We start from the raw sequence: 17,968 nt of genomic DNA on the forward strand, positions 1-17,968 counted from the left end.
TTGATGTCAACCACATGTCCTTCTAATGTGCATGTATACTACATGGCATAAAGTAAGGTCATTCTTGTTAGGTTTTTACGTGTACAGTGACAACATGCATGGAGTTGGTTAAGGCTAAAGTACTATATTGTGTGTGAGGTAGATGGCTGTGTAGCTGCTGTTTAGCCTGGAACACACTACCTGTAGACCACACCTGCTGACGCTGTGTGTCATGTGCCCCACTTGTCCCTAAGGGGCCTGATCCTGTGACCGTGGTCTTTGGTGATTACTGTGCCATTTTATTTGCAGTGACCCTGAGTGGAGCAGACACACATGCATTCATATACACATGTCACTTTGTGGCTTGCCAATGCCCTTGTGGTATGTGCTTGATTTGCAAGTTGTAACACCCCTCCGGCCGTCAATGCTTCACGCATTCCTGCTGCTGCATACACAGCCACAATGCAGCGCAGACTAGCCAGATCCAGGACCACACACGCCTACAGGATACCCTTCCTTCCATCCATTTGTAGAGCATGCACCAGCCACCCTACACACAGAGAACACCAGACAATCATCCTCCTGGTATCACGATGCCTCAAACTCACCCATAACAGCTTCTATGCCTGTGTGTGCTACTCATACTGGCAAAACTATGCTGAGCCACATGACAGTGTGTCTACGTACCACGAGGTCATGTGCCTTGTACAGCACACACACACCTCCCATAAGCACAATATTGTACAGTGTTACCTTGTCAACACCACAGCAGCACACCTCGCCTTACTTACAGTAATGTGGTAGTACACAACCTTGTCACACCACTTCAATATAGCCGTCACAGTTAGTCAAGTAGCCACAGGGGACACACACCATGACCACGTCTCTTGGGTGTGGTGTGATGTGGCCGTTCTGGTGTAGATAATTGTCAGATGTGGCTAGTTGTTCTGGATGCATTGTACCCATCACAGGAGTTTTGTACTTGCAGCTCCATAAGGGGAGGTCACGTAATCAGGTGAGCTTGCGTAGAGTGCTACAGCCCATTGCCCAGAGTCTGTCCTGCCACCCTTGGCCTGTGCACCATTCATCTCATCCACAGTACAGCAGCATGCTGATGATACTTCACATACCTGAGGACACAGATGTAGGTACTCCCTACGTGGACACCTAGCTTTTTAACCCTGATCTATACACCTCCAAGTGACTCTCCTGTACCTGTCTGTAATTGCAGTTTTGTGATCCAAACCCCCCTCCAGCATTTACTAACCATCACAGGTGTGTGTTTCCATCCATGTATCTAGTTGTTAGAATATTGAGACCTATGTGTGTCCTCACCCGGACTCAGATCCAAGTGTGTGGATGGCTGCAGTTTGTAGAATACTCTTGCATTTCATACATTTGCACACATATATTTTTTATACTGAGGGTACAAGATAACTCCACAAATGCGTGTGATGTTTCTTATATTTATTAGGTGATATTGTGCAGGAAACATGAGGAGGTGCTGTACAGAGATAGGGGAATCCAAAGTTCACTGCTGGAGATGAGATGCCTTACAGTTTGAGTCAACAGAGTCCAGGCCACAGTGCTTGGCATCATTGGGCAGATGGTGACCAGCAAGTCCATGTGGGAGAGTCTAATAGGTGATGCTGTTGCACCCTAGGGCAATATGCCAGGTCAGGTGTCCTGGGAGTTGTGCATGCCCCACTGCCTCTCAACGTCTTAGCCGTGGATGACCCTTCTTCCTTGGGGGACCCTCACGTGCAGGCATGGACGATGCATGGGACGCTACGTCAGACAGTTCCTCCTCCTCCTCCCTCCCTGTGGCTGGTGTTGCACTTTGCCTTGATGTTTCTGGCCTGGTGACAGGGAGGGTGCTGCATGTTGCCAGCAATCTGACGTAGTGATTGGCTAATTCCCCGATGCACCGTCAAGAGCTCAGCCAGTGTTGCCTCCACCCGTCCATAATGTTGTTCTTGCCTGGCATGTTGCTCAGCCTGCTGTTATTTAACCTCGTTGAGGGCTTCAGCTACCGGCTTACCTCCCTGGTGTCCCGCCAGTATGCCTCCAGGATGTTTGTCAGTTCAGTCATTCCGGGCCCTGCAGCTGACTGGCCAGAATCTCGCCTCCGCCTTGAGCCACTCCCACTACCCTGACCCACACGAGCACGGCCTGCGCTTGTGGGCACATCCGATCGACGGGATCCCGAGTGCTGGCAGGGTGGATGTTGTCTGCCACCTCAAGGGTGCCCGACAAAGGGTGTCCCTCATTTTTAGACAGGCTCTCTGGTGGATCATGGGCAGGGCTCTGACCTGTCTGCTGGGATGTGGTGGGAATGGTGATTGGCACAGATGTAGCTGGTACAGTTGCTGCAGGGGGTTGGGATCCAGAGGGGCCAGGTTGGTTGGGGTCATCCACAGTGCGTTGAGTGGCGTCGCTGTCGGTGGGGTCAGGGTCCTGCTGAGCCTGGGACTGTGATCCTTCTCCCCCCAGGTTGGGGGTGGTCTCCAAGCATTGCCCTGTGTGTGTGAGAGACAGACACTGTTAAAGCACTATCAAGTGACATCTTAATTTGTTATACATTATCGTTGTACATTATCGTTGTGCCCAGGAAGCTGGGGTGAGGTGACAGAGGGAGGAATACTGAGGGAGGGATACATAGGGACGGAGACAGAGTAACAGAGACAGGGAAATGGAGACAGAGGGAGGGCAACTGACCGAGGCGGGAGACAGATGGAGGGAGACAGAGGGAGTTAGACAGAGGGAGGGAGGCAGACAACAGACCAGACAGACAAGAGGGAGACAGTCAAGAGGGAGACAGGCAAGAGGGAGGGAGACAGAGAGAGAGGGCAACAGGGATGGAGGGAGTCAGAGGGAGGGAGGGAGACAGAGGGAGTGAGACAGAGGGAGTGAGACAGAGGGAGGGAGACAGAGGGAGACAGAGGGAGGGATTCAGGGGGAGACAGAGGGAAGGAGAGGGGGACAGACAGGGGTAGACAGACAGAGAGAGGGAGACATAGAGAGAGGGAGACAGAGAGAGGGGGCGACAGGGATGGAGGGAGTCAGAGGGAGGGAGTGAGACAGAGGGAGTGAGACAGAGAGAGACATACGGAGACAGTCAGAGGGAGGGAGACAGACAGAAGGAAGAGGGCAACAGAGGGATGGAGACAGGTTGTTTGTGCTCGCTCGCTTGCTACACTGCCTTACTGTCACAAAATGATGCATCTCCAAAAAAGCTCTCTGGTGGATCATGGGCAGGGCTCTGACCTGTCTGCTGGGATGTGGTGGGAATGGTGGTTGGCACAGATGTAGCTGGTACAGTTGCTGCAGGGGGTTGAGATCCAGAGGGGCCAGGTTGGTTGGGGTCATCCACAGTGCGTTGAGTGGCGTCGCTGTCGGTGGGGTCAGGGTCCTGCTGAGCCTGGGACTGTGATCCTTCTCCCCCCAGGTTGGGGGTGGTCTCCAAGCATTGCCCTGTGTGTGTGAGAGACAGACACTGTTAAAGCACTATCAAGTGACATCTTAATTTGTTATACATTATCAGCATCACAGTTCCACCAGCTTTACATTGTTGTCATTGTTCAGTTTTGTATGTAGTGGTAGCAAATTGACATGTACGCAGGGGTATTTTCCTTCTTTCATTCTCTTGACAATGACTGACACAGCCATTGCTGTGTCTTGTCTTGCTGGCACAACACATATACAGCAGTGCTGTGTTTCACGCAACATTCAGGATACAGTGTAGATCAGAGGTCTCCAACCTTTTCTGCAGTGAGAGCTACTTCTGATCAGTGAAAATCATCGTGAGCTACTAGGGCCAAGCAACTTGCGAATTTTTCCAAGAGACTCTCTCACGCGCCGCTTCATTGACTTTTTAAGGCACACCTAATTTATTCAGAGCCCATACTGTGGTATGAACAAAATACTTGGGTTCCCTAGAAACGCTGACCACATCTGAGCTAATCAGCGCATTGGTTGGCCTTGCCGTGCTTCTCAACATGAAATCCTTCCCATTATCCATGTTGGTGAACCCTTTAATTAGTCGCAATGTAATCAAATTTAAACAGACGGTAACCATGGGTGGAGGGGAGGAAATGAACCCTTAATCTTCATGGTGACGATCTCTGCCCTTCACCTGTAGGCCACACATGACTCCCTTACTGCTTCCCATAAGACCACTTCCCATCAAGGCCAGCCGCCCTCCTCTCCTGCCCTGACTGCAAATATGTCCCCTAGTGGAAGTGTTATAAGCCAGGCCAAAAGCAGAGCTAGGGACATCTTTTGGACTTTGAGGGCCTGTGCCAAAGGTATCTTGGGGGCCCCTGTTTGGGACAGCTTTGAATTTATGATCCATTCTCAGCTCTTTCATGCCCTCTATGCCAGGTCACTGACAGTGCACAGGTACCTCTGTCCAAATTATAAAGCTGTTACATTTGATATATTCAGGGATAGTGGGGTGTGATTTCAATGTAATAATGCAGCAGCTCACTAATATTACTGCAAATATTCCATGTGACACCCTCCTATTTCTCATATAGGAAGTCTTGTTTTGATCTAATAGGAACGTTATTTATGGATGTTGCAAGAAACATAAATACAACATTCATTTCTCTGCAAAAACGTCTGTAATAGACTTTCACAGACATTAACAATAAATTAAAGCTAAACAATAAAACAATATGTTTAAGGACTATTCACAGTTATGAATGAAGGCAAGACTCTGTGAACAACAGAGCTTGCTCTATCACGCCCCCCCGGAAGGCTGGGGCCTTCCAGGGGGCCAGAGTCCACTTTGCCCATGTATAAAAACATCTCTGAGCAGAGGTATTTAAAACTTTTGAGTTGGCATCCATTCACACCCACTATACTTTGAGAGCTTCAATCAGGGGCTCTGTACTTCAAGATCCCGCTGCAAATCATTTTATTTTTTATAATATTTCATATAATAAGCCAGCAATCTATATCGTGATGAAAATGAAGTTTGCTGTGAAACCTTTACTATCCTGCTAATTCTTTTTGTTGCATCCCACGGATGTTGTTTGCAGAACTTGTTTAGATTTCATTCCTTGCCATGTTTGCTCACTCCAAAAGTTTGCCATTGAGTTAGACATCATGGCACGCGATGCACATTCTTGACCTTTAAGTGTAACTTTCACCAAAAGTCAATTTTCAGCATCTTAAAGGCTTAAAACAACAGGAGACGGCCACCGTAGTTTTATTTTCCATTAGGGATGCTATCTCTGGGAATCGACATGTTGCACAAAATATTGTAATTCACAAGTGCATTTTAAATTAGTGAATTTTGGTACGATCAGTTTAGGTGTGTTTCACTGCCAATAATATGAAGTACGTTTTGACATTTTTATTTTAATGGTTAGCATCACAAATCACTTCTCCCCCTCCTCACTCTCTTCACGCCATCCATACTCTTGATCTGACCGTGGTTCTGGGCAAGAATATTTTTGGCGCCGGGGGCCGAGAAATACTAATGCTGAGGTACGGGCACACAATTATGCTACGACTAATTCAGGCAAGAGATTCTGCATGCTGCAAACGCACAACATTGGACATGCACAGTGCCATGCTGATACAAAAAGCGGTCTGATCAAAATCTAGGAAAGAATTGTAGGAAGCGTCCTCTCGCTTAGTCAGCTTGCACTTACAACTACACACCAAGAACAACTAATTCAGGCCAGGGCTTACCGGTTGATCTGCTGCTTCACAAACGGATCAAAGAAGCGGTGCCTGCCTGGAAAATGCTAATGGTGCGGGTACTGGTGGGGTAGCAGTTCAATACTGCCTGTGCCACACCACTTGTCTTGCTCACTACCAAGCTCTCCAGCCCCTTCTGCTCTGCACTGGAACATGACCTGCGGGATGAAAGCGCGGTGCCTGGCTGCGGAAGGCAGGATGCGCAAATATGACTCTAATGACGTCCTCTTCAGCCCGCCCCGCCAGCCTCAGCTAAGCTTAATTTAGCTTATCAGAGTAGCAGGTTTGGGTGAGGGCGGGCAACTGCTACTGAAAAAAGGCCGAAAAACAACAATGATAATTAAGGGCTACAAAATAAAAATGCTGGCTCGAGCTACTCACAGGGCCTCTGCGAGCTACCGGTAGCTCGCGATCGACCGGTTGGAGACCCCTGGTGTAGATGCTTATGCCTGCGTCAAGCATGCACAGAGTTTAGAGACAGCATGTTCATGTAAGAGACAGAGCAGAATTTAGAAGTATAAATTCATCTACTTTGTATAGGTTTTGCTGTTCCGTGATGGCCAACCAATGCCAACACCCCTCGACCTGTACACCAACTTCTAGAACATTGCTTTAGAACGTGGCACTTCTCCAAGACGCATCACCTTGTCAATACCCATGTCCATGTTGGTACTTAAGTACATCTACAACGTTCATAAGATGGGGCAAGTACATTGTGTGAGAGGCACAATGGACTGGAGCATCTGCACTGTGCATATTAAAGTTGTATGCGTATTTATATGAGTGAGTGTTTAGTTGTGGTACATGACAATTGTGACAGTGTTGCACTTCATTGCCTGTCCCCAGGGGATAAGTTTCTGTTGTGTGTGACAGGCCATGCTAGTAGTTTGAGTGTGATTTGCAAGCGTCCATCCTTTGTGATTTGGCTGTGCCCTCATGTAGCATGCTGGCATAATCGTGGCTGTGGGTTCCTGCACAGGATGTCTGACCTTGTCCTGGTGTTCGTGTTTGTAATGATCACAGGAGGGACTTGTTCTGCCTACACCAGGGCCCATTGTGTACTACAGAGCTTTCAAAACTGTGTGTCCTGACACAGTACTGTGTCGCCTGCAAATGGTGGGTGTGTCGCAGGCACTTAGTACATGACTGCTGGTAATTAGGAGACATCCCAAGACACTCTGCTCTATGGTCTTTATAAGACCTATGCAGTGCTCGGGTGCAACTGTGTGTTTGCCCAGGAAGCTGGGGTGAGGTGACAGAGGGAGGAATACTGAGGGAGGGATACAGAGGGACGGAGACAGAGTAACAGAGACAGGGAAATGGAGACAGAGGGAGGGCAACTGACCGAGGCGGGAGACAGATGGAGGGAGACAGAGGGAGTTAGACAGAGGGAGGGAGGCAGACAATAGACCAGACAGACAAGAGGGAGACAGGCAAGAGGGAGACAGGCAAGAGGGAGGGAGACAGAGAGAGGGGGCAACAGGGATGGAGGGAGTCAGAGGGAGGGAGGGAGACAGAGGGAGTGAGACAGAGGGAGTGAGACAGAGGGAGGGAGACAGAGGGAGATAGAGGGAGGGATTCAGGAGGAGACAGAGGGAAGGAGAGGGAGACAGACAGAGGTAGACAGACAGAGAGAGGGAGACATAGAGAGAGGGAGACAGAGAGAGGGGGCGACAGGGATGGAGGGAGTCAGAGGGAGGGAGTGAGACAGAGGGAGTGAGACAGAGGGAGACAGACGGAGACAGTCAGAGGGAGGGAGACAGACAGAAGGAAGAGGGCAACAGAGGGATGGAGACAGGTTGTTTGTGCTTGCTCGCTTGCTACACTGCCTTACTGTGTCACAAAATGATGCATCTCCAAAAAGTGTCAGCAACATGACAAGTTTTTGAAGCTGTGGTGTACTATCTTGTGTGAAATTTCACCATCCCTGTGCATTGGGCATGGTGCTTGGGTGTGTACCTGGGACATAGGGGAAGAGAGCAGCGTCCTACCCTACACCTTCCACACTTTGAGACTCCCCCTTGCAACTACACCCATTCTGTTGTGTACTGCTGGCACTCATGGCCACCCACACCCATACTGTTGGGCACTGCTGGGACTCATGGACACCCACCCCCCATACTGCTGGGCACTGTTGTAAGTCCCCCCATATAACATGTTTTTTTTTGTATACTCACCAGGCTCAACGCTCCTTCAATTCCATGTACTCCCACCGGTGGCAGCAGGGTCATGACTTTCTCCTCCCAGGGCTGGTATACTGGAGGTCTGCGGGGACCACCACCTCCAGTGTGGTGTGCACAGGCGTAGTCCTGGTCCATCTTCTTCTTGACCATCCTCCGCAGATCATACCACCTGGCCTGGCATTCCTGCCTGGTGCGCCTGATGGGTGCAACAGCATTGACCTTGTCAACGATCATCTCCCACATGCATGTTTTTTCAGCTATGCTGGTCTGTCTGACCAATGCGCCAAACAGCTGTGGCTCGACTCTGATGACTTCATCTGTAAGGATCTCATTCTCGGGGTCAGTGAACTTTGGATTCTTGGATGTGGTCAAGGTGTGGGGTGTATGTGATTGAGGGGGTGATGGTGTATATGGATGAGGGTGTGTGGGTCTGATTGTGAAGGGAGTGGTGTGAGTGTAGATGAGATAGGGTGTATGTGTGAAGGTTAATGGGTGTAGTTGTTGATGTGCTGGCAGGCTCTTCTTTTAGCAAATATGTATTTTGCAAAGGATGTTGGGTTGTATGTGTGGACCCTTTTATTGGTCAATTGGTGGGTGTGGCCTATTTTGAATTGGTGGTGTGTGTTATATGGGGTGGGTGTTAGTGTTGACCTCTGTTTGCCTGTTTGGCTGTGGCCAGGACAATGGTTTGTACACAGGAGACATGTTTAGTGTTGTTGTGCGAATCGTTAGCAAAGTCCTTGTGCTGGTTTGGGTGTTGGCGTTATGTGTGCGTGTCGTATTTGTGTGTGCATGTGACTTGTACGGGTTGTTGGCAGGTGGGGGGGTTCGCGTAGGCTTGATCGGGGCGTGTGCGTGTCGTATTTGTGCATGCGGGTAAGTTGTACGGACCGTTGGCGGGTGGGGGGTACTTGGTCGCTTGAGGGGGGTGTGCGTGTCGTATTTGTGCGTGCGTGTGACTTGTACGGGCCGTTGGTGGATGGGGGTGTTCGCGGTCGCTTGAAGGGGGGTGTGCCTGTCATATTTGTGCGTGCGTGTGACTTGTACGGGCTGTTGGCAGGTGGGGGGTTCGTGGTCGCTTGAGGGGGGTTGTTCGTGTCATATTTGTGCATGTGTGTGACTTGTTCAGGTCGTTGGCGGGTGGGGGGTTTGCGTAGGCTTGATTGGGGTGTGTGCGTGTCAAATTTGTGTATGCGGGTGAGTTGTACGGACCGTTGGATCGGTGGGGGGGTTCTTGGTTGCTTGAGGGGGGTGTGCGTGTCATATTTGTGCGTGCGGGTGAGTTGTACGGGCCGTTGGTGGGTGGGGGGTTCTTGGTTGCTTAAGGGGGGTGTGCGTGTCGTATTTGTGCGTGCGTGTGACTTGTACAGGCCGCTGGCGGGTGGGGGGTTTGCGTAGGCTTGATCAGGGCGTGTGCGTGTCGTATTTGTGCGTGCGGGTGAGTTGTACGGACCGTTGCCGGGTGGGGGGGTTCCTGGTCGCTTGAGGGGGGTGTGCGTGTCATATTTGTGCGTGAGGGTGAGTTGTAAGGCCCGTTGGCGGGTGGGGGGTTCTTGGTCACTTGAGGGGGGGTGTGCGTGTCGTACTTGTGCGTGCGTGTGACTTGTACGGGCCGTTGACGGGTGGGGGTTCGCGTAGGCTTGATCGGGGTATGTGCGTGTCATATTTGTGCGTGCGGGTGAGTTGTACGGGCCAATGGCGGGTGGGGGGGTTCTTGGTCGCTTGAGGGGGGTGTGCGTGTCATATTTGTGCATGCAGGTGAGTTGTACGGGCCGTTGGCGGGTGGGGGGGTACTTGGTCGCTTGAGTGGGGGTGTGCGTGTCGTATTGGTGCATGCGTGTGACTTGTACGGGCCATTGGCGGATGTGGGTGTTCGCGGTCGCTTGAAGGGGGTGTGCCTGTCATATTTGTGCGTGCGTGTGACTTGTACGGGCTGTTGGCAGGTGGGGGGGTTCGTGGTCACTTGAGGGGGGGTGTTCGTGTCATATTTGTGCGTGCGTGTGACTTGTACGGGCCGATGGCGGGTGGGGGGGTTTGCGTAGGCTTGATTGGGGTGTGTGCGTGTTGTATTTGTGCGTGCGGGTGAGTTGTACGAACCGTTGGACGGGTGGTGTTTCTTGGTCGCTTGAGGGGGGTTGTGCGTGTCGTATTTGTGCGTGCGGGTGAGTTGTACGGGCCGTTGGCGGGTACTTTGTTGCTTAAGGGGGGGGTGCGTGTCGTATTTGTGCATGCGTGTGACTTGTACGGGCGGTTGGCGGGTGGGGGGGTTCGCGTAGGCTTGATCGGGGTGTGTGCGTGTTGTATTTGTGGGTGCGGGTGAGTTGTACAGACCGTTGCCGGGTGGGGGGGTTCTTGGTCGCTTGACGGGGGTGTGCGTGTCATATTTGTGCGTGAGGGTGAGTTGTATGGCCCGTTTGCGGGTGGGGGGTTCTTGGTCACTTAAGGGGGGGTGTGCGTGTCGTACTTGTGCGTGCGTGTGACTTGTATGGGCTGTTGACAGGTAGGGGGTTCGCGTAGGCTTGATCGGGGTATGTGCGTGTCGTATTTGTGCGTGCGGGTGAGTTGTACGGGCCGATGGCGGGTGGGGGGGTTCTTGGTCGCTTGAGGGGGGGTGTGCATGTCATATTTTTGTGTGCGGGTGAGTTGTATGGGCCGTTGGCGGGTGGGGGGGTTTGCAATCGCTTGAGGGGGGTGTGCGTGTCGTATTTGTGCGTGCGTGTGACTTGTACGGGCCGTTGGCGGGGGGGATGTTTGCGGTCGCTTGTGGGGGTGTGTGCATGTTGTTTTTGTGGTGTGTGTGACTTGTACGGGCCGTTGGCGGGTAGGGGGGTTTGCGTAGGCTTGATCGGGGTGTGTGGGTATCGTATTTGTGCGTGCGGGTGAGTTGTACAGACCGCTGCCAGGTGGGGGGTTTCTTGGTCGCTTGAGGGGGGTGTGCGTATTGTATTTGTGCACGCGGGTGAGTTGTACGGCTCGTTGGCGGGTGGGGGGTTCTTGGTCGCTAGAGGGGGGTGTGCGTGTCGTATTTGTGCATGCCGGTGAGTTGTATGGGCCGTTGGCGGGTGGGGGGGTTCCCGGTCGCTTGAGGGGTGGTGTGCGTGTCATATTTGTGCGTGCGGGTGAGTTGTACGGACCGTTGCCAGGTGGGGGGTTTCTTGGTCGCTTGAGGGGGGGTGTGCGTGTCGTATTTGTGCGTGCGGGTGAGTTGTATGGCCCGTTGGTGGGTGGGGGGTTCTTGGTCGCTTGAGGGGGGTGTGATTGTCGTATTTGTGCATGCGTGTGACTTGTACGGGCCGTTGGCGGGTGGGGGGTTTGCGTAGTCTTGATCGGGGTGTGTGGTTGTCGTGTTTGTACCTACGGGTGAGTTGTACGGACCGTTGGCGGGCGGGGGGGTTCTTGGTTGCTTGAGGGGGGGGTGTGCGTGTGGTATTTGTGCATGTGGGGAAGTTGTACGGGCCGTTGGTGGGTGGGGGGTTCACGGCACTTGAGCGGGGTGTGCGTGTCGTATTTGGGCGTGCGTGTGACTTGTACGGGCCGTTGGTGGGTGGGGAGGTTCACGGTCGCTTGAAGGGGGTGTGCGTGTTGTATTTGTGCGTGCGTGTGACTTCTACAGGCCGTTGGTGGGTGGGGGGTTCACGTAGGCTTGATCGGGGTGTGTGCGTGTCGTATTTGTGCGTGCGGGTAAGTTGTATGGACCGTTGGCGGTGGGGGTGTTCGCGTAGGCTTCATTGAGGGGTACACGGGTGGTGTGTGTTGATGCCGCTTGCTGTGAGGCGAATAATCCCGTACGAATCATTCTTCATGCACGACTACTTTGGCCCGTACAAATCGCGGACAGGATTTCCGAAGCGGATCGTACTAGTGTGGTTGTCGGCATGTTTACCAATCGTATGGTTGGATTTCCGATGCTAATTCGTACAGGTCATCGACTGTGGTTCGTACGGTTCGCTGATATTTGTACGGCAATCAGCGGAAATGGATCATACTACGCAGGTCGGACTGTAGTTTTCCATTCGTACGGATTCGGCTACGAATACGAATCGAACGGCGGATTATTTTACCAGATCGGAATCGGCCCCCTAGGTGTAGACAATGTTTCCACTACCATGCATTAAGACCATTTATAGTACGGACCTAGCAACAGTAGTGTAGGTTAGCCATGTTTCCAAAATGGACAGGGGCTATATTATCCCTTGAAGACTCAAGGGATATTGCAGTGGTATCGCCAAAGCACGTTCCTGCACAGCATGGACTGTTGAGTCCATGCAGGAACTGGGGCTGCATGTATAATGAGGGGGGCACAACATGTGCCCCCCTGCATGCATCCCCTGGCCCTGAGGCAACAGAGGGCCCTGTATTGGAGAGCCCCCTTTGTTTCCTAACCAACACTGTATTCATGTCAGGCTCACTGCAATGAAAACTGTGGTGGTGAGGAAACAATAAGCTTGCTGGTGCCTCACCGTCACAACCTGCATATTGTAAGCCTCAGACAGCTGACAGACTGCCAAGGATCACGGATCCCTTGGGGTAGCAGCGGTCCTATCGTCCATAAGTGTTTGACTCAGATGTAATCATCAGTTAGATGTTGATATTTAAATGGACTGAAAAATTGTTATTTGTCTTCCTGAATTGTTACTCAGTCTTTAGAGGAGTCGATGAAGACAGCTCTTTCCGGTCATTATGAGGAAGTTGTCCTGGCTATGCTGAAGACTCCAGCTCAATTTGATGTGGAACATCTGAAGTCGGCCACTGAGGTAGGCAACGCAATTGGTTGGTCTCAGCTGACGTTTCAAATGCACAATTTTACAAAATATATTTGAGGTTCAGTGCCAAATCATGTTCTTTAATGACCGAGTTCCATTACCTATTTGCAAGAGTGGAAAATAATGCATTATATTTCAGTAAATTCTGTATCAATTTTATATTTTTTACCTGTTGAAAGTTATCCACAAATGACCACTTTTTACTACTGCACCCTGCTCCTTGCAAACCACATGTGCTGTGCACTCTATCATTGCTATCACAGTAAAACTGAATATTGCACCACATGATCCTGTCCTTAATATGAAGAAGTCATCCAAAGTGCCAGGGATTGTACTGTGTGGAATTCAGTATCCAAAAGAGTTGTCATGTAAAAGCAAAAGCGAAAATAAGGCTTCAGCAGATTAAAACACGCCTCCCCAAATAAATGCTTCTTTATTGTGCATGCATACCATGCACAAACATGTGGCCTAGCGCACTCCCCTCTCTTAGTTCTGTTTTCAGACGATTTTCTTAGAAAGGAGAGAGACAAAGAGACCATTATTACTTCTCTCACCCATCCTGATTTCTAAATCGAGTCTCATACATTCATAACGTTGGACTGTGTTATCGTGGTTTATACATATCTTCAATTGGTGATTGACTCTCTGGCAACAGTCTTCCTTGTTAATCTCTCTCATAAATAAGTATCAATAGGGGATCTCTTGACTGTTTACATTGCTGTGATTAGTGAACTTACTCTATATTCCTCTGTACTTTAGAGTAGGTGGGCAGATATCTGATTAGTCCAGATGCAATCTTAAAGTGTGGTGATCTGTCTGTGTAGTTCATCTTCTAGGCATTACTTTTTTATCGCCACCCTGTTGTGTCAATCATACTTAGACAATCTTGTGCTTACCTACTGGTATTATTCTTCAAGGGGCATGTTGCTCAGGAGGGAGGTGCTGTCTTGTAGTCAAACACTACAGGAGAGAGAACGCTGCTGTCAAAATATTATGTTTTTTTTATATACAAGGTGTTTTGAATTAGAGTTGTTTTTGTTGGAGTTCCTTCACATTTCTTTAGTCACTTTCCTACTTATAAAATCTCTCCTAGAAAGACTCCCAGGTGGTATCATTGCTTGCCGGTATCTTTACTTTTCGTGCTCAGAAGTGTTTTGAGAATTATAGACAAGCAAGTTGAGACCACTGGTATAGAGAATGCCTTCCTATCTAAAGGACACATGAAATGTGCTGGAACTACTCCAGGAATTGAGATTCAACAAAACAACCAACATCTTTATCACACTAGATGTCAAGGCGCTGTATACCAGCATACCACAAGAAGCATCCCTACAAGTAATAGAAACCATATTGAGAAGGGAGGAATTGCACCACGGAGGTTCATCCTGGATTTTCGTAAATGGCCTTAACCAAGAGCTACTTCAAATTTGAGGGAGATTTCTATTTAGAGACCCATGGAACATCTATGAGCTGTACTTTTGCCCCAAGCTTAGCTTGCATTTATGTCCATGATTTTGAGACAAGGTACATCTATGACAACAACAACCCCTTGATGCAAAGGTGCTAGTGTGGAAGAGATTTATAGACAGCATCTTCCTAATATGGAGGGGCACTGAAACAGAAGCCACAAAATTCTTGAATAGGCTAAATACTCTGCATGAATTCCTGAACTTCACCATGACCATGAGCAGGGATACAATCACCTTCCATGACCTGAAAACTGGGTCTGAAAATGAAGCATTGAAAATTGAGGTGTTTACAAACCAACTCATGTAAATATTCTCTTCCACTGCAGCAGCTTCCACCCCAAAGCCCTCAGAGACAACGTACCTATAGGTCAGTTCCTCAGACTGCGAAGAAATTGTATCGAGAAACAGACCTTTGAAGGAGACGCAAAACTGTTGGCTAAAATACTCGAAGAAAAATCCTACTCCAAGCAACTTGCGAAGAGGGTAATCAAGAGGGAAAAACACAACCCTAGGAATCATTACTTGAGATGCACACCAAACCTCAGAACACCTGACTAGTATGTGTGACTCCGTAATGCACAGAATTCAATGCAGTGAAAAAATTATTACTGCAACACTGGATAACTCTGAACTCCGCATCATTGAGACTAGAGAGACCAATGTTTGCGTTTAAGAGAGGGAAATCACTTAAAGACTCAGTGGTACATACTCAAACCGACAGGCTAATGAGGAAGTCAATACACTGCAAACAATGTGGAGCCTACCTGAAGCAGTAGGGCATTACCCATGCAGGAGTTGCAACGTTTGCCCCTTAACAAAGGCAAACAAAGAAGTCTATATGGGGCACAGAACCCCATAGGTACTCAAAAAACATGCAAACTGTAACAGTAGCAGTGTTGTATATGTTATCATATGCAAATGCTAATTAAGATACATAGGCATGACTACAGGTAAAATTAAAACGCGCATCAACGAACACCGAAGCCCCCTTCGGCGTGAAAAAAAAGATCACAAAATTAATTTGCCATTTCCAAATGTCAGGCCACACAGAGAATTATTTCACATGGACTGTGAGAGAGAAATTACCCACAACCATAAATGACAAACAACTATTAAAGATAGAATAAAGATGGATTTACCGCCTGGATCACCTTGACATAAAACTCTTAATGTGAAAGGGTATATCTAGAAACCAGAGACAATAACTAACATTTATATAGTGTAAAAAAGGTCCACAAACCCAAGAACTATTGGTCTAGTTTTCCAATCAGGGGGACACAGGTATCACATTGACGTAGATACAACAAGCAAAACGACCTGACATGTGGACTAGAGGTTGGCTAAGAACCAAACCACAGATATATAGGGGGTTTTAAATACAAAGTGATTATGATTCACAAGCGATAAGATAATAAAATAAAAAAGGTACATCAGGACTTTCATAACAACTTTACGAAACATAAACTCCTTCTGGAATTGCCTTTCTATGTACGATTCTTTTTTCATGTATAGAGTTATATAAATCACAAAGAAGAGTACTCAAGGTGCCTCAAATGTGTGAACACACAATGAAATGAAACATGAAATGATTAAGATTCCCTAACAACACAGTGATAAATAAGAGGTTTGTCAAGGGAGTTGAATGAAGAGATACCCTGGATCACTTTGACATAAAAGTGTTAATGTGAAAGGGGATATCTAGAAACCAGAGTCAACAAATAGCATTTATATAGTGTAAAAAAAGGTCTAAAAACCCAAGAACCAATAGATTAACTGTTGGTCTAGTTTTCCATTCAGGAGGACCCGGGTATCAGATTGACGTAGATACAACAAGCTAAACAACACAACATGTGTACTAGAGTTTGGCATTGATATGGGGTTTTAAATACAAAATGCTTATGATTTCCAAACGATAAGATGATAAAATAAAAAAGTTACATCAGGACCTTCGTAACACATTTACAAAACATAAATTCCTTCTCGAATTGCCTTTCTATGTACAATTCTTTTTTTATGTATAGGGTTGTTTAAAAAACAAAGAAGGGTCCTCAAGGTGCCTCCAATGTGCGAATACACAATGAAATGAAGCATGAAATGAATAAGATTCCCTAACAACACAGTGATAAATAAGATGTATGTCATGGGCTTCTCAATCACATGTACGAAACGTCCCATAACCAATAATATTCCTGCATGTTTTTCCTACTCTTGTACAAACCTTTTTTATTCACAAAACTTTATTAACCACGCGGAAGGGCACTTGATATGCAATCAATGTGGGAAGAAACAATCAACCTCTACCCCCTGAAAATAAACAAATAACAATTTTGGAAACAATTACTTAGGAAAACTAGGTTTTCCGGGTATCATAATGAATGCCAAAATAAGTAAGAACTGGAGTTCTGCACTCAAAACTTTACCCTTTTCAAGCATGAGATTCCATTTTCCGACATTCAATGGGAAAATACGGATACATTCTAGATGACGTGGTACCATCCAGCGCGACAATGCTTCAAAAAAAGACCCAATCCGCCAAGCCCAGCACTCAGCAGTGGTCTGAGCAGGGTCACCAAGGTAATCCTGTGGTGCTGGAATTATTGATGAAGTAAGTAAATTGAATGAGTGTGTATGGAAGAATTCAGTGGTTGTCCATAGCTGACAGCGCAATTCCCCATTTGTGAGAGTGAGCAAAAACCTTGCCATCAGACTAACAGCCTGTACATAGACGCACTGGGAGGTGAGCGACATGCACCTTTTCAGCTGTTTTGAAACTTCTGAACAATGCATTACAGGGCAATAAATCTTGGGTGACAACATGAGTAAGTATTGGGGTTTTTGTATACACCATGGGTCCCCAGGTTGAGGGATATAAAACCAGTATACATGCAATTACCGTGTAAAGGGGCAGATCAGCTTGCTTGTCCATAATTCTCAAAACACATCAGGGAGCGAAAAGTAAAGATACTGGCAAGCAATGTTACCATCTGGGAGTCTCGCTAGTAGAGATTTTATTAATATGAAAGTTACTAAAGGAATGAGAAGGAACTCCAACAAAAAACCTTTAATACAAAACATCTTGTATGTACATATAAAACAACTGTTTCATATTTAGACAGCAGCATTCTCTCTCCTGTAGTGTTTGACTACAAGTCAACACCTCCCTCCTGAGGTGCATCCCCTTGCAGAATAATACCAATGGGTAAGCACAAGAGTGTCTAAGTATGATTGACACAACAGGGTGGCGATCGAAAAAGGAATGCATAGCATATGAACTACACAGACAAATAACCACACTTTAAGAGTGCATCTTAACGTATCAGATAGTTCACCACTTACTTTCAAGTAAAGAGTTAGATAAGATCACAAATCACAGCAATGTAAATAGTCACTGGATCACATATTCATATTGATTTTAAAGAGAGATTTACAGGGAAGACTGTTGCCAAAGAGTCATTCACCAATTAAAGATATGTTTAAAACACAATTACACGGTCCAACATTATGAATGTATTAGACACGATTTAAAAGTCAGAATGGGTGACAGAAGAAATAGTGGCCTTTTCGTCTCACTCCTTTCTTAGAAAATCTACTGAAAACAGGACCAAGATAGATGAGGCCACTATGCCTCACGGTTGTGCATGGTCAGTGTGCACAATAAAGAAGCAAGGAAAAAACAATATTATAAAGCCCTGACACAGGCCCCAGACCCATATGAGCTCCTGGTGAGGGGCAAAACATGTTAGCAAAGTAATAGAGGTATATCTGAATGATTAATTTCAGTAAAATCCCCAAATTCACATTTAGTCCATACCCCAGGTACCCTCCAAATAAAGCATAGCATTTGGGTATACCTTGAGATATT

At 47.9% G+C, this 17,968-nt stretch overlaps 1 protein-coding gene across 1 annotated transcript in view; it reads left to right on the forward strand.

Moving 5' to 3' along the window:
- Positions 1 to 17,968, forward strand: part of LOC147727230 (annexin A1-like) — a 671,221-nt gene that overhangs the window by 363,378 nt on the left and 289,875 nt on the right. Inside the window, exon 4 of the mRNA XM_086963596.1 lies at positions 12,515 to 12,628. Coding sequence (XP_086819722.1) covers positions 12,515 to 12,628 — 114 coding nt within the window. The remainder of the gene's footprint in view (positions 1 to 12,514; positions 12,629 to 17,968) is intronic.

This window comes from Lissotriton vulgaris, chromosome 3_1 (assembly GCF_964263255.1).
Source record: "Lissotriton vulgaris chromosome 3_1, aLisVul1.2, whole genome shotgun sequence".
Classification (NCBI taxonomy): domain Eukaryota; kingdom Metazoa; phylum Chordata; class Amphibia; order Caudata; family Salamandridae; genus Lissotriton; species Lissotriton vulgaris.